Source organism: Protopterus annectens, chromosome 1.part0, assembly GCF_019279795.1.
Source record: "Protopterus annectens isolate FY-2018-M chromosome 1.part0, PAN1.0, whole genome shotgun sequence".
Classification (NCBI taxonomy): Eukaryota; Metazoa; Chordata; order Ceratodontiformes; family Protopteridae; genus Protopterus; species Protopterus annectens.
Genome location: NC_056725.1, coordinates 1,288,056,542 through 1,288,079,189, shown reverse-complemented (window position 1 = coordinate 1,288,079,189; position 22,648 = coordinate 1,288,056,542). Strand labels below are relative to the sequence as shown.

At 42.1% G+C, this 22,648-nt stretch overlaps 1 protein-coding gene across 1 annotated transcript in view; it reads left to right on the top strand.

Annotated features, from left to right (window-relative positions):
- Nucleotides 1-22,648, top strand: part of LOC122797608 (major histocompatibility complex class I-related gene protein-like) — a 529,522-nt gene that overhangs the window by 372,229 nt on the left and 134,645 nt on the right. Inside the window, exon 3 of the mRNA XM_044066170.1 lies at nucleotides 8,281-8,574. Coding sequence (XP_043922105.1) covers nucleotides 8,281-8,574 — 294 coding nt within the window. The remainder of the gene's footprint in view (nucleotides 1-8,280; nucleotides 8,575-22,648) is intronic.

Sequence of the window (22,648 nt, the reverse complement as noted above, 5' to 3'; positions counted from 1 at the left end):
AATAAATTTGATGTTGTGTGGGCTCGAACCATGACTGCCTGCTTTTCAGCCGACGTTTCTACCGCTACGCTATTGCTTTTTAGCTTACTTTGCATATTTAGTTCTTATATGCTTTTCCACTGACTGCTAACTGTGGCTAAGCTACGGGCACGCCCGCGCAAACGAGCGCACTCACGGACAAACATCTTTACAATTTAAAAAAAATATAACATGTTCATTTATATATTTTATGTTCATAGTCTGTGGGGGCATGTGTTGTGTTTATTCACATTTCCATGGACTCTGTCGTGGGGGGTTTACTTTCGGGACTTTTACTCTTCTGGGGGCGTGTCCGTTTGCAGGGCTCAGCCTATGGACACGTCCCCTACTGTCTTCCACGGACCGTGTAAGCCTTAGGTGTGATTCAGCATGCCCTCATGCATATGCATGACATGCTGACGTCACACCGTTTAACTACAGCCTCTGTGTAAGCCTTGTAACTCTTACACGGAGGCTTCGTGAATCCTGCCCATTATCTCCAAAAACAAAGTGTATCTGATAAAGACAATTATAAGACAGTTATAAGATACCTTCAGTGCTGTAAGTGCCACACTGTTTGCTACTCTCCTTTTCTTTCTTTCATCTTAGTGCATGCTTTATGTAGCTGGTTACATTATTATAAGCTTCCACTATAATTCATCAAGTTTCAACTTGTCAATGGCCCAGTCCACCAAATCTAACACAGCCCAAAATTATATATACTAACTCCATGGTCACACAAATACAAGGAAAATGGAAAAGCCCTGAAACAAAAGTCAGCTGCTGTCACATACTCAGAAACCACACCAGCAGTGGAAAACAGTGACTGGGGAAGTCTAATCATAATGCTAGGCAAGCTAGGCAGTAAGTCATACCAATGCAGATGTTTTGAATAATAACACGTTCCTTTCAGCTACTAGTATAGCTTTGCTTAGTTTGCTCAGGCATGATTGCTTGAGGCACTGTTTGTTTTTATTTTTTACATGTGACATTTTGTAATTATGTAACAGTTCAAAGTATATAGCTTTGTATGCAGTCTGAGACTGAAGTGTCTAAAAGACATTTCTTCTTTTTTGTTTACTGACTACTGTTCTTCTAATTTGGTTCAAACTTGAATTGAGAATAAAAAAAGGAAAGGTGTAAGGGACCCTTGCCCAAAGCAAAAAAAAAAAAATGGTTGTAGTATTTTCAGTAATAAGTGCATGCGTGTACTTAAATTTTTATGTACTCAAATTTGTGATTTCTTGCAATTTTGAAAAGTTGGATTTGTTTATTTAGAGATGTTGACTTTCAGTCAGACATAACAGACTCAAGAATGCTTTGTCATTCTGATTGTATTTTAAATAGGAGTAGGCTGGTTCAACAAAAAGCAGCTTGACAAAGTGTTGCAGGACCTGCTTTTTAGAAACCAATCCTTTTACTCTAAAAATGTTTAAAGTCAGAAATATATATTTTAACTACCAAGAAGCAGCAGTTACAAGGCTGGATATACATACTGTAGGGTGTAAATGTGTGTGTGTGTGTGTGTGTGTGTGTGTGTGTGTGTGTGTGTGTGTGTGTGTGTGTGTGTTGGGGGTAGGGTGGGGGTAGGCATGGCTCTCCTCTCTCTGCATTCCATAATTCCTAGCAGACTACATTCAAAGCTGTATATTTTGAACTGTTACTTAATTACCAAATGTCACATGTAAAAATAAAAATAAATAGTGCCTCAAGCAATCATGCTTGAGGAGGAAATAGAATATAGACGTGGTAGCAGGGAAAGTAAAATACAATAATCCCTCCAACACATACACACATCCTCACGCACATGCGCACACGTACACACACACACACACACACACACACACACACGCACGCACTCACACATGCACACACACACACACACACACACACACCTGGGAAAGGCTGGCACATGTTTACTAGCTTTGCCCCCTTCTGCCCAGACTATAAGGTAATTGTCAGTGCCACCTGTCATTCCGTATCAGCTACTTTAAGGCTCTGCCAAGGGTAACCAATATACTGAATGATATTAATATTAATACAAATGGTAGCTTGACCAAGAGCAAGGCTGTTAGGAGTGGCCCACACAGTGCCACCAAATAAATATGCAAGTACTCTCAAAACTTAAATATCTCTACACAGATCAGCCACAATGAAAAGTTTAAATATATTTAATAATACATAATAAAAGAACAAGACAATAATACGTATGTATTCAAAGTGTCATCGGAGCTCAAAACCACAGGAAATATCTAAAATAACATTGCAGTACAGGCTCACAGAAATAAAGAAAAACAAAATCTAAACTAAGTGTCACTATATTCCTGACTGTATCTAAAAGAGTTATACTGTTCCATAGAAACTTACTTCATTAGAGCAAGGCAGATGATGTGGTGAATGGTTCTTGTTATCAGGTCCAAAACAAAATACAGCATGCTTTGTCTAACTCAGAGACTTCAGAAAATAATATCTCCAATATTACTGCAGGGATAGCTTGCAGAATGACATCACTTCTTGTCATCTGACTTCTAGTTCCCAGGCCAAAACCCCCATTGCTGGCAGCTGGTAGCATTTAGCATCTACCTGTAAAAATACTCATCCAAGTGCTTTTTCCTCAAATCTTTGGCAGATGCTGGAAGTCATAAAACAATTACATTGCTCCACATTTCAAGACTAGTAATTAGTTCACCCTAAAGACAATACAGAATGATTCCTAGTACAAACTTTGTGTCTCTAGCTGCATTGAAAACTTGAGAGATAGAGCCTTTATGGCCTAGCCTATAAGGTAAGTTAATTTCAGATATTTTTCTAAAGTTTGCTGGACTGATGTTAACCTCCTATATTCCAGTTTCCACTGTTTAAATATATACATTCAAACAGTTACAATAGTGCATGTACAGTTTTGTTCTGTTCCAGCAGGGCACACTGTGGATCCATTTTAAACACAAGCCTTTTACAAAGTACCTTTTCAACACACATGTCTGTACAAACCTGTTTGATATACACATGACATACAGTTTTCATACATTTGTAACACAAGCATCTTGTATAAATCATTTTGATATTCAACAATGACATATAATTGTTTACAAAATTTCATCTAGCCATGCTGGCAGTATCTCCTTTCTTCACATAGAGTATCACTCATCACCTTAATAAGGCTTTGCCAGGCATCAGTCTTGTACCAAACACTTCCCATTAATGTTCCCAGCAGGTGCTTCCCATGATCCCTATGCAAGAAATGAAAACCCTTTGGTTCTTTCTTTCTCTTTCTTGAATAACATGGGAGCCTTTCCGCAATCGGCATCATCAGGAGACATGGCCATTTTACATTTTACGGTCTTGGGGAAAGTAGTAACAGATTTGTTTCAAATCCCATTGCAGGTGTCATGTGAAGCCCATCATTAAGCCTGAAGGCAGTGTGATAGTGCCTGATGCCACCGTATAGTGACATGTAGATCAATGACATGTCAGGATGGTGTCTGGGATGTGAAAGGTTTACTGGCCAGATTATATGTAGCTGGTACAACCCACAGTTTTCTCCCTGATTGCACTACATCCTAGTAGCGGGTCAGTGACCCACTCAGGCATGAGGAATGCACTCTTCGTGGTCATTAATGTATGTTCAAGGATAGGTACAGTCCTCATTGTGCAGCTTTGGTCTAGTAGGTCTAGTACATGTGCAATTCATTGAGAGTTAACTTTGCCACACTATGAACCTAGAAACTGCAAGATAAAATTGTCTGCTGCCATTGCAGTGCCCATCAGATACTGAAATTTGTTAAAGAGCAAAATAAGAGTACTGAACATAGAAGATTTCAGCTTCATCTGCTGTGGTGATTTTGCCAGTACACTAGCATGTGGAGAGAATGTATGAATAACCTTACTACCATTTTGTTGTTTTTTAGGGAGGTTGCTTCTATACTTGCTGAGAGGGAGGCACAGGAAGCTTTGTGATTGACTTCTGCAGTGTATTTTCACAGAGCTAAACAAATTAATGCCGTAACTTGTGAGGAGGTCAGGGGACATGGGCCACATGCAGGAGGAGCTTGACATCCTCATTGTAAGATCTTTATTATTTAAGAAGTGTTTGCTTTTGTGTATCTATATGTAACTATGAAATATTTTACATGACACATATTTTGTCTAATTATCATGCTAGCTCAACTATGATTAACATATAAAGGTTTTATGTTTATGGAGCATTTCTCCCCAAGCTTCTGCTGAATAGGGTCTTGCTTGACCCAATCAAACAAACCTGGTAAACCAATGTCATAAATAAATAAAAATGCTTGTTTATTTTTGGGAGGGACTCCATAGCCACCTACAAACAGATGTTTGAGGAGCAGAGGAGTTACTGCAGGGGGGGAATCACATTGGCTGGGGTGAGTGTGGAATACAGAAGCAGTTGCAAAGACTGTGGTAGCACCATATATGCTGATTATATGGGCTGTTTTATTCTGCATATAAACATATACTGTTAGGGGGATCTTGCTTCATGCCTTTCATTTACAGGACTTTATGACCAATAAAAGTGACTCTGCTTTTGTGGTTGTGTATGGTGGGACCCTATCGTGGATGTAAATGCTGTAACTAGTCATTATAGATTTGCCCTCTAATCGCTCCATAAGTTGATGTATGCAATCCTCCATGTCCTCAACAAGGCAAGTGCCCTTGCATGGGAGATGATGTCCACAGGAGGGGAGCTCACCTATCTAGAACATCCTGATGGACATGGAGGAGTGCCTGACATCTCTGTGGTGATGAATCACTACCTCATACCTGGTGGAGGTTTGGACAGTGATGCAGAACTTCAAGCATAACCACAGATGCTTGTGGGTGATACTCCGGTATGTATACCATTACATATATATCATGTAGTTCAACGTGCCAAGGGCAGTTAGCCTGGTCATATTATCCCTACAGGCACTTCAGAGCCTCAGCATCTCCAAGATTCTACACAAAGTACATGGGCTTACATTCTTTGCATGCTGTATTATTATACAGCTGTTGCAGCACTGGGAACTGAGATTGCCAGTAAGTGGCACTGATATACAAGGTTGTTTCTGCCTGCTTTCACAGGGTACTTCAGTGTGTGTGTCCTCCACCATAGATGTGGTCATGCCTGATGTTAGGGAAGTATATGAGCCTGATGATTATGGTGGCCAAAACATGATACGGTCAAGAGCCACACTGTCACTGTCAGGCTTGTATACTGTGGCAAGTCTGTTACCATCTGCATCTTCTGACACACTTCCATTCCCTGTACAACCTGCCCGTCATTCTAAGTGATCACAGAAGGGCAAGAAGTGTCTGAAAGCAGCACTGAGTGAACCCTCATTTACAGTATCTCAGGAAACAGTGGGTGCTGCAGTTCCTCTGAGCATGGGGGCAGCAGTAGGTAGTGGTGTGCTGGTAGTTGACAATGCCATGAGTGCCCATGCCTGAAGTGAATGTCTGCATAACCATTACACACTGTATGTGCAGGGCAGTCCTTCAGGCACAGGCCAATGCCAGCATGGCTTCAGCAGAGCTGACTGGAATAATATAGGCTGCATGACAACATCAGGGAGTGCTTCATGTGCACAGTTAGCATTTTGGCAGCATGCCAGGGAGAGTCTATATCTTCCAGGGGGATGTCTGTTGCCACGTGCTGGGCCAATTCATTCCAGCTGACCATCCCTCATCTGCCTCCACTGGGGAAACATAGTGGGATAGGTGGGTCACATTTGTGTTATTCCACTTCCTTCAAGCCTACTACCAATACTGACAGTGTTGCTGGGGTGTATATGCTGGGCATGTCTGTGGCATGCTGCAGTATTCATGCTAACAAAGCTCACTGTCCTCTGTGCCAGTTACTGATTGTGTCAGTGTCATTCCTTGTAAGTGACACACCCCTGGATACAGACAGCATCTATGAGGGCTGTGTCCATACGCAAACAAACATACACACACACACACACACACACACACACCCTTCCAGTTCTTAGCATGCTACATACTCACTAGTCTGTGACACACTCACACATCACATTATTAGACCCTCCCGCACACAGTGCCCGTTGTCTACCCTTGTCCCTGTGGCTATCCCTGCCTGCGCATATGATAAAAATTGTGCCTTGTCTTCCATGCTCTGTTATGAACTAGCTTGTGCCTGATGCACATTGTAGCCTATCTATAAACAGTGTTGCATAGCCTAGGTGTAGTATTGCATGTATTACTGTAAATGTAACTCTGACAGAACAGAGGAATAAGGCTCCAAACTCTAAATGAGCTGCTTACTGTGACCAAAGAGTACAGAGTTTAATTCCATCCACTACCAGTTATCTACTGTGTGACTCTGTGCCAGTCATTTAATCAGTCAGCATTTCTGGGTTGCCCCTGAAAAGGGATACTTGTGTCCAGTGGGCTTACCTGGTTAAAAAAATGCATACAAAATTTGATTTGTCTTTTCTGGTCCACAGTTGTGAACCAGATGCTGGCTCTTAGCTAGTGTAGCTGGGACCTTCAACATCTCTTCATCAGGCCCCTCCTTCACGATTGGCTCTGGCACATCCTTTCCTGTGATGATAATACCTTTCTGTACATTTCTGAATATCAACATGTTATGTAACACTACACACATGGAAGATATCTTTCTGCAGAGGCATCAACGCTGTGGAAGCAGGCCTTTATCACTCCTTACAGATGTTCAATGATGGCACAGGTCTGTAACAGTGGGGAGTTGAATGGATTCTCTACCCTAACCTGTGGTATGCATATGGTGTAATGAGCCATGGTTCCAGGGAATATCTGTCATCACTGATGGGATGTGCTTGAGGAAAGTCACCCCACAGAAATTACTGATATAAGTTGCATATGTACCAAATGAGTGAATTGTGGACATTGTCTGGTGGTATAGTGAAACAGTGTATATTATACCCTATGCGTTGTTGACCAATACGACGGACATACTGTTGCCCCTGTGTCACAGACGGGGTCTTGATGGCAGTGTGGGTGCAGATGATGACATCATGTACTTCAGGGAAACAAGTTATTGCCCAGAACATCTGCAGACACCTGCAGAGTGTTGGTTCACTTTTATTGGTATGTGGAAGCCACACATGCTGTTTCACATGCTGTAACATGGCATTGTGAAACTGGTGTAATATCCATGAGGCAGATGTCTGGGATACACTTATCATGTCTCCAATTAGTCGCTGGAAGATCCATGTAACAAGGACTGTTAATGCTACACATGCCTTGGTGTAAACAGGAATTGGTATTCAAGATATGCCACATGCCTGCATGTATGAGAGGGTGGCTCATGTGTTCTCACTCCTATATGGTATCACTGACCGCACATTTTAGTGTTGTGGAGGGGAAGTAATGTTAGGCATGTTTAATGGACTGCATCAGCATCAGAGTGTGTGACAGTGTGCACTGTTGCAGCTGCTGGGTGTGTAACAGTGTGCACTTGTGCACTGTTTCAGCTACTGGCTGAGAGGACTGCCTCAGATGTGTACATTTTAGTTAATGTTACTGCTACTGTTAACTTCTTAGCACAGTTTCTGTCATTAGGTTTTATCATATATAGCTACACTGGTGGCTGTATTCATCACCCATTTTTAATACAATTTAAATTCCTCTTCCATTTTGTTTACCTTCATTTGTACTCATCATCAGTTTCATTATTACACTGATGCTCATTTTCATCTCATTATATCATTATTTGCATAACATGATAACAGCAGTATTTAATCGTCTTGAATGACTGCACTGCCAATGTCTCTGAACTGGCCCCACCTTCTGCACTGCTCGTCATGCAGTTTTGCCTTATGAATTGCACTGTTTCTAAATGTCAGACACACACACACACACACACACACACAAAACGGCTAATTCCCTGTTAAGCATTTCCTTGAGGGTGCATAAAATGCATCAGGATTTTGACAACATTGTTTTATAAGCTGACTGGTTTTATTAAGCCAAAGTTAAAAAAATCAAATATGGGTACTTTATAAACATTTTATAGAAAGTGATGCGTTTTTTAACAAAACTCTAAGTTAATATAAATATTAAGTAAAACATCAACTTTTAGCTGTATTGTAATTTCAACCTGCAAATGTGCACAAGGTTAAAAGTACTAAAAATGAAAGTATAATAAAATAAATCATGCTCTTATTATGTAATCACTCAGTTGTCTCACAATTATGACTTCAATGTGCTGCAGTGTTCTGTATTGCTTGATTCACCTTTGTATAATGTTTTACTAATTTACAGCTGAACCAAAAGTGAAGGTTTATGGAAGGAAGTCGAGTAATCACACATTGATATCAGTTTCATGCCATGCAAATGAATTTTCTCCTTATGAAATCAAATTGGACTGGTACAAAAATGGAAATTTAAGAGTAAATGACTTTCAATCCAGTGGCATTTTACCAAATGGAGATGGAATGTACCAAATAAAGAAGACAATACAGGTTGCTGTGCATGACAAAAACAGATATTCTTGTCAGATCGATCATGAAAGCCTTGAAGATGGTTTAACTGTAAACTGGGATGGGACAGTTGAAGGTATGTTAAAAGTTGCAACAAGTTAGTAAAGTGTTCATTAACATTAGCTTAGTAACTAGTGCATCATTTTACATTAACATTAACATGAAACAGAGAATTTATTTTAAACTATTTGACCTTAAGACATCACAGAAAATTAAGTCTATGAACCTTGTCTTTTCCATCTGACTTAATGACTAGGTTATCCGATCCAGAATGATTCAACCTCTGCGCCTTTCTTTCCAAGCTCTTGAATCTGATGCTCAGGCTCCTGTCCTACCCATAATTCCCTGTTGTCCCCAGCAATACCTCAGATCTTGTCTGCTACCTGAAAGGCCCAGATGTGATCAGCAAGGACTCCGCACTCAGCGACAGCAGAGTCATAGGCTTTGAATATTTTTTGCTATTTCTATTCAGACTTTAGGTCCTTCATAGTTTTTACAGTTTTCCAAGAGAATTTTACCTTTGCCTAAAACTTTTTTCTAAGCTTTTTCTCTGTAAAGAGTTTCTTGGGGAAATTTTCTTCCAGCCTTATCCCTACCTGTTAAAAAAAAAAAATCTTGACAGCTTTGTATATTCATTGTTATTACTATTACTATTCTTGTAGTATTGCTTGGAGTAGAATGTTTGCACTTTCTTGGTTTTGTGACTAGTATTTTATGCAAAGTGTTTCATTTTTTTGAGTGTATGTGTGTGGTTTGCTTATCTACTCTTTCTTACAAGATTTTTTGAAAGCTTCTGGCTTTAAGAAATGCAGTACCTGTAGGCACAAGATTCTCCCGCAAGACACACTTGATTTGTGTGTTTACTGCTTGTGCCAGACTGTCTAACATTCAGTGCGAGTTCTGTGCTTTCTTTGGGGTCAGGACTCATGTAACCATTTGAATTGTCAAGACCCAGTAGAGCAAGTCCCAAAATATGGAGACTGAATGGCTGAAAGAATGGATCTACGTATATTAAATACAAGATGCCATTTCTCAGAATATTCCCTTTTCTCCAATGTATGGCGATTTCGCTTGGAGTTGGTATATATAAATTTTGAATGGGTGTGGGGGCTTCCCTATCATATGACCCCTCCCCCCGACTGCAAAAAGAAGTTTAAAGAAGAGCAGTTTTTGAGATTCGCACTTCTCTTGTGTTTTTTTGTCTTTTTTTTCGGCTTATCAGCAGTTGGCATTTCATGTGCTGACATTTCCTTAGGGAGCCCCAGAACTCTGGTGGATCTCAGAAATAAATTGATCTTAATGGGTCTTCTCCCTGCTCAAGTTGGTGAATTGACTGTTTTTGATTTAACTTCAGACTTTACTTCTTCAAAGAAAACTGACAAATCTAAGTCTACAAATCAGAGAGAGAGAGAAAGAGCAAGGAGAAAGAATAGGAAAAGGAAAAACAAAAAGACTGTCCTAGAAAGAGGTCTCCAGATCCAACTTCCCAGTTGGGGCTGGCACTGAAGAATCCTAAACTGATTGAACTGACACCAGGTCAAGAACAGGGCTGGATCTGAACACCTTCTCCAGTTTGTCACTTCTTCCCAGAACCAGTAAGTCCTGGACTGCATTCAGCCATCCTCCGGGATAGACATTGATCTCCCAGGCCACCTTCAGTAGCGTCTTCATACAGATCCTTTTGGTCTATGAGAAGCCTTTCTTTAAATGACATTGATAAGATGATGAGAATGTTTTTTTGAGCTCAGATTCAGATGTGGGTCCTCCCAGCACCCCCTACACTGGGGTCTCTGGGTCTGTTCCAGGCAGTTCCCCTTTTGGTTACTCCTTCCATGGTCTGACCTTTAGACCAGAGTTCCACAGTTCTGAGTGGAACCTGTAAGAGAATCTCATCTTAGCCGAGAGCAGCTTACACTTCAGTAGCAGCAGCTATATTTACCCTTTTAACTCTGGTACTATCAGATTGTGAAGGGTCTCAGAGCCAAGGTGTATGGGTTAAGTTTGATGCCCAGGTTTTCAGAGCTGTCTCTGCCCCTTGGTGCCTTGGTCTTAGACATCTCTGTAAGAATGTCAGGTTCAGAGCCAAGTTAAGTCAGGGCACAGATGCTACTTCCTTAGATTATTCAGGTCCTGGAAGAGTGTCATTGGTTCTGATTTCAACTTCATCATTTTAAAATCTTTGAAAGGATCCTCTCCAGGTCAAGAGGGAAGGTTCGTTACATGCACATGGCTGTGTCCTGATTCTGTCCGGATTCTGCAGCTTTGATCAAACATCCTGTCAGGGACAGCCAACCTCAGTTAGCCTTGAGGATCTTCACCTGGTGAGCCTCCATTCTTATCCCGAGACACCCCTGTAGCATCTCCATGAAGAAAGCCACAGGAAATATACTAACAAAAGTTGGCATGTTGACTCCTCTCAGGAGTTGCTCACTTAAGATAGTGACTTCTGGGAAGGAGAGGGGATCCCTATGTCACCGTTGGAAGACATCTCCTTTGGAGAGATCTTTGAATTGATGAAACGGGGGGGTGGGGGGCTGGTCATCTAAAGCACCCTCCCAAGGGGATTCATTATTCCACAAGGTTTTTCAGGCTGGCTCATCTACTGCCTGTGTAGTCCTGCCCACTAATGAGCTCATTGATTTGGGCTCACAGCAGGCTTGGAAGGAGCATGATGTGGTGGAGCTTATTCTCAGGAAACTGGATAAAATACTTGTGTCTCCCTGAAACAGATCACATTGGAGCAAGGGGCAATCAGTTGATTCTATGGTGGTGGTGGTGGTGGCAGCAACAAACATGGAGCTTTCCAAGGAGAGCATCTCTGTCTTTCCTACTAACAGGGATTCCAGGGTTTTGGACAGTTTGGAAAGCAGATATATGCTTCAGCGATATTTCATCTTCATGCACTGAGCTACCCAGTGCACATGACTAATTTTCAGAGGGATTTGATTAAAGTACTTTCCAAATTTCTCTCTGGTAATTTGCCTGCAGACATCCAGAAAATGGTGGAGTCACAGCTGTCTACCCTACAATCAATGTCTAATGTGCCCATATGTCTACTTTCCAATTTGGCAGATGGCACTGTGAGAGCAGCAGGTGCCAGCATTGCTATTCATCGGCACACTTGGATGCATGTCTTCAATTTGTGGAAATTTTTAAGATGCCCTTCTTTAATGCATTCTTTGATTGGTCAACACATTTTGGACTTCAAAGTAAAAGAGACAGTCACCAAAAACGAGCAGTAGGTTAAGACTCTGTCTGCCATAGGCATATGCTTTTCTACCCCAAAGGACTTATTCTCATAACCAGGTTAGAAAGAAACTCTGGCTTCAAGAATCAAAGAGTTTTATGACACTTCTGGTTATGGATCACCCTGAGGGCAGAAGAGGAACAGCTTTATTGGATGTTGCCCTAGGGGCAGAGGTGGTTTGCAGAATCAAGAGGTTTGAGGTCCCTTCACCAGCAAACTCTTCTAGCACTCAGGAACAGTTGCCTGAATGTCACATTCTGGAGGCAGTCAGAGTGGTTATCTCTGCACCCTCATGCCTGGCTATCCATCACTTAAGATTCTTGGCTGCAGAAGACAATCACCAGAGGCCATGCTTTTCTCTTTGTTTTCTCCAGCAACAAAAAGAAAATCCCCAGCATTCCAAATGGTCAGAGGGATTTAGCAACACAAAGGTTTCAAACCTGTTAGAAAAGAGAGTCATCGAGGAGGTTCCACCAGGCAGAAAGGAACCGGAGTCTGTTCAAGATTCCTTTTGGTTCTGAAAAAGAATCGGGACCTCTGACCCATTCTGGACCTCAGCCACCTAAATCAGTTAATCAAACAGATAAAGTTCTGGATGGTCACAGTACAGTCTGATGTTCTTCGTGTTTCACTGTTGCAGTCATCACATTTGGGTTATCTGCTTGCAGTAGCCCTCAGTCGGCCTGATTAACAAAGTCTTGGATCCTGCGCCAGTTGCTGTCCCTTCTTCCGTGACGTCAGGTCGTCAGGGATATAAAACATGTAGCTGATGCCAATTCACCAGTTTTTCTTGCCGTGCGGTGCCTGAAGCAGAAGCAGTTCGCAAGCGCCAGTCGGCCGACTCCTGAAATTTTCATTTCCGAGGTTCAGAACTGAAGTCTTCAACTAAAAGCCAAGTACCCCGTTGGAGAAATTTTTTCTTGCTCTAAACCAATGTCAGAAAAAGTAAATAATTGCATTACTTGTGGAAAGCAAATACCTCATAAAGATTTTCATTCGTACTGTATTCCTTGCCTAGGCCCTGACCACGACGTACCTCGCTGTCGGTTTTGTGCCTTATTTAAACCACAAACTATTCATCGTCAGTATATTTTCGCTTCTAAATATTTTGGTGCTCGGTTCAATTATCCTGATATGTCTTAGGTAAGCCATCCGAGTACCGACATTCCGAAAAAACGTAAAGATAAAATTAGAGACAGGCCGCCTAGGTCCAAAGCTGCCAACGCCGCTTCTCCTAAGCCAGTCGCCAGTTCGTCAGTACACAGTGAGGTGCTTTCACAGCCCTTGATACCCGTTAATTCAGATTCGCATGCCTCTACTGAGACCCATTCGGAGTCCGGTATGCCGCGAGATGCTTCAACTGTGGAACCTGCGGATGTCTCTACCTTGGATGGGTCCGGAGCCACTGTGAAGGCACCGGCTTCTGAGGGTATATTCAGGCCTACTGACTTGCATATTAAACCAACGCCATCTTCTTCTTCAAGGCCTAAAACTCGAACCATGCCTAGAAACTGATGCCTAGACCACATGGTCAGGCCTCCATGCCTAAAAAACAAATGATAAGAATGTCTGAAGACCTTATTACTTTAATCAGGGGAAGCCAGCCTTCCCCCTCTAAGAGACCTAGGGCTGAGTTTGCTTATGATACTTCTGACAAGGATTCTGAACTTTCTGCTTCCTCTGATGACCAGGATTTACCCTTATCTACCTATGAGGATTCTGATTCTGAGGACTCTATTCCCTCAACATGTTGACAAGCAAATGGAGGAGCCCAGATATAGACCTGTTTGCCTCCCCCCAGAACTATCAATTGGACAAATTTTGCACAAGGACTCCCCACAAACAAGCTTGGAAAGTGGATGCTCTGTCCTTCAGCTGGAAAAACCTATCAGTTTATGCCTTTTCTCCTCTGCCTCTGCTCTCCAAAGTACTACTAAAGATCAAACAAGACAAACCATGGACGATTTTGATTGCACCAGACTGGCCACGCCAACACTGGTACCCCCTCTTGCACAGTGTGTCACTGTTGACCCCATGGCACCTGCCTCAGACTCCTACCCCATTGTCTCAGCAGGGGAACCAGATTCTGCATCCTCAGCTTCAAACACTGAACCTAGCAGCCTGGCTAATTACCTAGTCTCTCCTTTACCATCCCTCAGTAAACCAGTGATGGATATCATTTTAGAGGCACGGAGGCCTAGTACTAGAAAATCTTATGCTGAAAAATGGAAAAGATTCTGTGCCTGGAACCAATCTCAAGGGATGAGCACAGCAGTGCCCAATTTACCTCAGATTTTACAATACTTAACTGAGATGCTTCACAAGAACCTATCTTTCTCCTCCATCAAAATTCACGCCTCAGCCATTTCAGCTCATTATAACACAGAACCTCCCCTCTTCTCTCATCCACTGCTCAAGCAGTTCCTCAGAGGGGCCAAAAATTTACGACCTCCCAGGAGAGCTCCAACTCCAACCTGGGACCTTAACTTTGTATTGGAGAAACTCACTCTTCCTCCTTTCGAGCCAGCTGCTACTGCAGACTTAAAATTCCTTTCTTGAAAAACAGCTTTCCTTTTAGCAATCACTTCAGCAAGAAGGTTATCTGAATTACAGGCCCTTATGGCAGTGGAGCCTTTCATCATCTTTCATGCGGACAGGGTGTCCCTCAGGACCATTCCATCCTTCATGCCCAAGGTGGTATCCAGCGTGGCCCTTAATCAGTCCATTCATTTGCCAACCTTCTTTCCTAATCCACAGAACAAAGGGGAACGGATACTGCACTCATTAAACGTGCACAGACAACTTAGATTCTACTTAGACAGGACTAAACCTCAAAGGAAATCTTAACAACTGTTGGTGGCATTTGCTGCAGGGGCAGAGGGGAAGGTTATTTCAAAACAAACCATTTCCAAATGGATGGGCCATTGCATTCATTTCTGATACAAACACCATGGAAAACCTATCCCACAGGGGATCAGACCCCACTCAGTCAGGGCTGCATCTACCTCTACAGCCTTTCTCAGAGGCGTCCCTACCAAGGACATCCTAGAAGCTGCTACCTGGAGTTCTGTACATACTTTCATCAAGCATTACCATCTGCCAATTTTCTCTAAATCCAGAGCTGGCTTTGCCACTGCAGTCTTGCAGGGCCTTATAACTGGTCCTAATGCTATCTAAATTTCTCCTCCCATCCTTAGCTTTGGAAATCTACCCAAATGTGATGACTGCAACAGTGAAACACGAAGAACATAGTACAGTTGTGTACACTTACCATAAATGTAGATGTTCGAGTGTATTCACTGTTGCAGTCCTGGTTACCCTCCCTCCAGCCCCCTTACTTCTTTTGGCTATACCTCAACTCTCCTTTACTATGCTCAAAAGCTTTTTGGTGTATTTGCTTTTTTGTTGAAGGTATAACCTTGTTTATTTACAGATTTAATTGCTTCCCATTAGGTGGGGCACCTGACATCTGGGGCAGGAAAAACTGATGCAATGGCGTCGGCTGCATGTTTTATACTCCTGACAACCTGACATCACAGAAGAAGGGACAACAACCAACGCAGGACCCAAGACTTTGTTAATCAGGCCGACTGAGGGCTACAGTATGCAGATAACCCAAATGTGATGACTGCAACCGTGAATACACTTGAACATCTACATTTATGGTAAGTATACACAACTGTACTTTTTATCTCTTCTGAGGATGGATGACTAGATGTGCTCAACAGACCGTCAAGATGTTTGCTACCATGCAAATATAGTGAGGCATCTGGAAGGTTTCTCCACGTTTGGCTGGGGGCCAGTCATTTCCAGTTCAGAACACTGCCCTTTGGTTCCACCACAGTAGCCAGGGTATTTACTAAGTGCATGGAATCATGGCAGCTTGCCTAAGACTGCATAGGTTCCGGGTGTTTCCTTATATGGATGATTGACTCCTGACCACTCCCACCTGAGATCAGCTGATCAGGTACAGGGACTTCTTCCTCCGTCTGTCACCATTTTTGTATTGCAATAAACCTAATGAAAAAAACAAACACTGACACAAGCAACAGATTCCATAAGGTATCACCTGGATACAACATTCCAGATAGCCAAACTCCCAGCATCAAGGGTCCTGTCTATCCATCTTCAAGCTCTAGTGGTTTTCTGTTCCTAAAATTCTCAAGCAAGACTAATTTTTTATCTATTGAGGTCAATTGCCATGTCAGTTACTGTGGTATCACATGCAAGGTATTACATCAGAGTACTGTAGTAGTCCCTGTTGGTTCAGCGGTCAATGTTACCTCAACCTCTTTACTTTTTAATATGACTCACATTGTATGCAGGTGTCACATTCTGTGGTAGTTGACTATTCTGTTTGTCTGCTGAGGTTGACCATTCACCTATCCATCTCAATTGTCACTATGACCATTGATGTTGCTTCTGGGATGGGAGGTCATTATGAAGGGAAAACTGCCCAAAACACATGGCGCATGAAGAAGGACATTCTTCATATCATTGTTTTGGAAATGAGAGCAGTCCTTCTAATGTTACAGCTTATCACTCAGAGGTGTGACCTCCATCCAGATGGACAACATCATGGTAGTCTGGTATATCAACAAACAGGGAGAAACCTGTTCATGTGCCGGAAAGACATGAGGGTGTGGCAGTGGGCAATGTTTTCTCAATGCTTTATAGTGGCAGTGCACATTCTCTGAGATTTCATTGTCTTAGTGGATAAACTGAGCAAGTCTATTCTTCTTATCCATGAGTGGTCTCTCAACCAAGCAGTGGCATCAGTTCCTGGGGCCAGTTATGCTGCAATATTTTCACCTCCCATCTGAGCACCAAGTGTAGCAGATACTTTGCCCTGATTCCTACAGAGGGACAGTCATTGAGGAATGCTCTGGTCCACAACTGGCCTGTGGGTCTCCTGTATGCCTTTCTGCCCTTTCTTCTTATAATCAAATTTATACAGAAAGCCATCAGGTGCAAGGCAACAATGATTCTCATTGCCCCCCTTTTGATCCCAACAGGTTTGGATCCCCTTTCTTTGGCCTTATCTGAAACACCTTCCATGGCTGCTGTATCCTCTTCCAGACCTTCTGTGTCACCTGTTCAGCTAGTCTCATCGAGACCTAAAAGCCCTGAAGTTTACTGCATGGTACTTCCAATTCCAGTAATTGCCGGGGATGCCAGGCTTTCCTCTACAGTTACCCATGTTTTATTGTCATCTCAGAAACCTAACATGAGAAAGTTTTACAGAAGTAAATGGAAAAAGATTAGCTGTTTGGGCTTCTTCAAAGGGCTTAGATCCTTTTTAGTAGTTTTTCCATCTATTTTGGATTTTCTACTGGAAGGTATGAGTTTTTCAACCATTAAAGTTAAACTAGCAGCTATCTCAAACTTCCATGTTGGGGAAAATCACAATCTTATTGTGTCCTTAAAACTATATAATGTTTTTTTAAAGTGTGATATCCTGTTTAGAACTCTTATTAAAGATCCAGTTCCCCATGGGATATTACATTGATATTCCAAGCTTTAACTAGGCCACCATCTGAACTATCAGCATCAGCAGATTTGAAGTTTTGGTCATGCTAAACTATTTTTCTAGTGGCTATCACTTCCGCAAGGAGAATTTCAGAAAAGCAAGCCCTGTCTTGCAGACCCTTCTACTTAATCTTTCACAAGGATAGGGTTTCACTTAAGACTAATGCCAGTTTTCTTCTCAAAATGACCTCAGAAGCCTAGCTTAATCTATTAACTTACTATTTTTCTTTCAAAATTTCTCTATCAAAGGTGACTGTATCTTACACCTGTTGGATGTACACTGTCAGTTTAGATTTTATCTACACAGTACCATAGAATTCAGGAAAACAGACCAACTTTTTCAGACTATATTGTGACAGGGTTTTCTTAAAGTCACACTGTTCAGGTGCCTGCCTGACTGCATTGCCTTTGTCTATAAAGAAAAAGGATTAGCACTTCCACATAAACCCAAGAATCACTAAGCCAGAGCAGCAGTAGCTTCCACTGCCTTTTTTTCTGGAGTTCCTGTAGATGAGATATGTGCTGCAACTACTTGGTCTACCATTCATACCTTGATATCTTACTATAAGCTGGACATGCAGTCAAGATCCTGTGCATCCTTCGGATTTGACATTGTTTGGAATATTCTTCCATAAGACCACTCCAGAGTTATAGTAGCTGTGGAATCTTTCCCATTCATTGAGGAGGACAGAAAAGACAACATTGGATTTAAAAGTTATGTACTTACCATAATAATAGATCTGTGTTGTCTTTATCCATCTGATTAAACCCTACATCCTGCCATCCCCCTTGCTAAAGCTATGATATATGCTTTTTAAATTGATTGGACCTATCCAGATCTTTGTCATATTTTCAGCCACTGAGCTGACTATAAATTTGTTCGCTTGAGTCTGTTAGATAGAGTATTATATTCTACTGGGCAAATTTGATATGAGGTATTACAGGGACAAGAGGGAATTATGGGTAGCAAAGGAGGCTAGGAGATCTGCGAGTTTGAAAAAAAGGAGCTGAGGTTGGATCCATTCAGATCAAACAGCACATTCATTGAACTGTACAAATAAAGACAACATGGATATGGAAGGTACATAATTCTGGTGTTGATTCCGTCAGCCTTCATTTGCCTTCTACATGCCTTTGAGACACATAACATAGCCAGATGTGCCCCCAGCCTGAGTCTGAAAACAATCCATCTGGAACAGTGCTCTACCTTGGTGTGACTTCATAATGGTGTATACTAATTTAGATGTTATCACATAAAAGCAGTCTGAACAGAATTAAAAGTTCAGATAAGAGTACTATAACTACCTCCCAGACCAAGTCTGGATGGGAGAAAATGTTCTAGAATATTGCAATTACAAAAATTGTGAGGGAGGAACTGTTATATCTGATCAAATTCACAAGTTCCAAACACAAATGCTTGTACATTTCAGGATGAAAGCTGATCAGCTGAGTATACAAAAGGTTTTTTAACACCTTCATTGAATTAGCATTTAAGACATAGGTAAACATACATTTATTTTAAAGAAAACAAACCATAAATAATGGGGGGGGGGGCAAAGGACCAAAAATAGGGACAATTTTTAAATCTTGCTCTTACAAACCTAGAAAGTTTATAGAATAACAGGTTTTGTATTTGTGTCAATTTTCTGAAGGCTATAAAGTCTGAAACTCAGACTCCTGTCATTATTTTCTGGCTTCAATCCTCAATGACCTGCCAGTAATTTGTCAGAAAACCAAAATTTTATGAAGAACAAACCAAAAATATGAGCCGAAAATCTGGACATTCTGGGAAAATATGGACAGTTGAGAGGTATGTGTGCTTACATTCACTGCTGCAGTATTCTTAACATTTGGGGATTCCCTGCCATGGAAGCCCGACGTCCAACCAATCTACCAAAGACTACTGTTGCTTTAAGGTATGCCAAACATCACCTAAATGCTGCTTGCATAGTTTAGGGCATAACAGTGAAGTTCAGGCCTAACATAATCAGAACTTATTTTTCCACCAGTCCGAACATATCTTTTCACCATAGGTCTGTTTACCTACATCCATTTTCCGCCAGTTGGATACATTTTCATTCTCCAGTGACTACCTACACCTATTTACTGACTTCTAGCAGTTGTAGATAAGTCACTGGAGTTTTTGTTTTTTCTTGCTTTTTTTGTACGCCTTGAGATTAATGTCATCCAGGAAGGGTAAATGCCAGTGCAGGAGACAGATTCCCCATAAAGACTGCCACAATAAGTGTCTTTTTTGCCTAGGAGTTTGTCATGACCACATGTTCTGTTCAATTTTTCAGGTGTTTGTCCTGAAAACCCTTCGCAGTAGACTTTCTTTTCTTTCTTTGTATCTTGAGTATCAGCATCTTAAGCTTCTCGCTAAAGATACAATGGAAAGAATCTCCTGCCCCAAAGGGTCAGCTGTTAGGGAAGAAAAGGTGAAAAAGGTACGACTGGAATCTTCCACTGTCCAGCCTCTGCCAGATGTTTCTCCCAAGGTCGTTACAAACCCCAAGGCTCGCCCGGCTGTCTTGTCAGATTTCTTTGCTGCAACTATATTGGAGGCCAGTGAGGATCTAGCTGCGCATCTGAAGAGGCTTTGAAGGTATCCATCTCAAACGTTCATGGGGAACCACGGTTGATTTTTTTCCAAGTAGCCTAGGGGACTTCCTCAGATTTTAGTTGGGGAAGAATTTCCTACTATGATTCTCAACTGCCATCCTGGGTCTGAGCTTTCTCAGTTTTTTTGGGGAAGTTCCCTTAAAAAAGATACAAAAAAGTTTAGTTTTTTCTGCTCCTAAGGATCCACAGAATGAGTGGCAGACCTTTACTCAGGGACTATTTACTGCTTTAATGTCCTTAAAGCCTCCTCACATGGTTTTGATTCCTGCTCCTCCTTGGTCTTCTGCTCCCCTTAAAAGGCTTAGAAAACAGAATTTTTCTGAGGTTGAGTAGGATTCTATTGATGAGTCCCTGACTTATTCTGCTCAAATTCCTTCTCCTTTAGACTATTGGCCAGAGGAGGAGGAATATGTTAATCCTGATATTCCTTTTGAGGAAATTTCTTTTGGGGACACACTGTCTAGGAAGATGGATGTTTTTAAGTGGGATTGTGCTCAGGTCTCTGATATCCATAAAAGGTACTATGAGTTGCTGCAGTTGAAATCACCTAAACCTGTGGCTATTTCACCTGTTTTGGCTGTTTTGCTGGATGCTTTTTTCCAATGCCTCTCATATACCTGATTCTCTCCCCCTGCTCCCAAGAAGCCTGACAGGTTTTATAAGGTGCCTCAGGATTATTTTCTATATAAATGTCCTGCTGCTGACCCCTCTGTAGTGGCTGTAGCCTCTGATAAGCCATCTCAACTGCTTTCTTCACCCAAATTATTGCCTTCTGACAAGGACAGCAGTACTATGGAAAGGTTGGGTAAGAAGGTTTATACTTCTGCTATCCTAGCTTTTAGGGCTATTAATTATCAGACCCATATGTCTACGTATGTGTTGGCTCTACTTTCTCAGGCCTGTCAACTTATTTCTGCATTTCCAGACTCTGAGGGTAAAACTTATTTTCTTTCCTTGCTAGGGACTTCCTCTCAAGTTGTTTGTCCTTCTGTTAGATGTAGTTATGATGCAGCAGATGCCTCTTCCAGGGCTGCTGTTTTTGGTTCAGTGATGAGGAGGTATTCTTGGATTAAGCTTCAACCTTTAACCAATATTAACTCTACGTTGATGGTTGCTCCTCTGTATTCTAAATTTTTGTTTTGGGAAGCAGATGTTGGTTTGTTTGAGCCCCTTCGGGATAAGGGTAAGGCCTTACAGGAGCTTAAATGTTTTTGCTTTTCCTGTGCCTAAATTTCAGAGAAACTATCCCATTAAGCCTGCCTTTGTTTGTAGGCAATCCTGCCTTCTACTAAAGGCAAGAAGAGTGGCAAACAGGCTCCTTCTGCTAAGGCTACTCAGTTTTCAGGGATTCCGAAGTCTTCCATTCTGGACAACCAGGTGCTATCTTCCCAACCACATTCTTCTTTTTCTTTGCCTTTCTCTTCCTGTTTGGCTTTAGATCTCTCAGGATTCTTGGGTTCTGTTGATCATTTGTCAGGGGTGCTTCATGGTGTGAAAATCCCATCCTCCTTTTATGGACATTCCTCTGCCTCCTCGGGAACAACTTCCCTTTTTCCCAGAGGTTCTTCAAAAATCTCTTGACTCAGGGTATTATTCAAGAGTTGCCTGATGTTCTTCATCTCACATTGCTGCAGTCCTTACACTTGGGTATAGCGCTGTCCTCGGTCGGCCCGAATACCAAAGTATATGGCTGACGTCGGTCATGGCGCATTAAACTGACGCCAGGACGTCAGGGTATAAATGCGCATGACCGACGTCATATCCTCAGTCTTTTTTGCCGCGTGGTCCGATGCAGAAGCAAATTTGCGAGTGCAGGTTGGCGTCCTGAGATTTTCCGAATCCGGAGTTTCAGACCGAATCAAAGTTGGCTAAGTACCCCGTTGGGGAATATTTTGGTTTTTTCTTGCCTCAGTATTTTACCGGATGTCAGAAAAAGTGAATAACTGTATTTCTTGTGGGAAACAGATACCACATAGGGATTACCATAACTTGTGTATACCTTGTTTAGGGCCTGAGCACGACGTTGTTGGGTGTCCCTCTTGTGCTAGATTTAACAAACGTACTATAAAGAGGAGATTAGACTGTGCCAGGTTAGTCTTCGGGAAGCGGTGCAATTACAAAATGCCGTTGGATGCTCTGACGCCCGCTACTTCGAAGAAACGCAAGGACAAAGCACCTAGGCCTAGGTTAGAAGAACCGTCCGTCCCGGACCTCGGTTCTTTAGAGAGCTCGGTTGAGCCAGAGGCCCAAACAGTAGTTTCCTTAGAGTCCCAGGGAGAGACTTTATTGTTACAGGATGTGTCTTCTCAGGAGGTAGGCCAGGCTGAAGGGGCTTCTCAGGTAGCTGTCCTTCCCTCTCTGCCTAAGGTGGTTAGGCCTTGCCCTACTGTTACAAAGGCTTCTTCCAAGAGCAGGCCAGGTTTAGCAGTAACAGGTGTCTCTCCTAGTACTTCAGGCCCTGTGCCCAAGAGACATATGCTTAGGATGGCTGAAGATTTAATTACTATGATTAGGGGTTCTATGCCCCCCCCTGACAAAAGGCCTAGGGTGGAGTCTGAATTTGGGAATTTTGAACAGGATTCTGATGCTTCGGAGTCTTCGGCTGAAGATTTACAGGAGTTTTCTCATTATTCTGATTCTGATGTGGATGACACCACTCCTACTGCTTCTCCTCCTGAGGATTTTTCATTCTCAGAGACTCTCCATTCCATGAGGGAGCATTTTAAATGGGAAGGTCAGGATTTCTCTGATT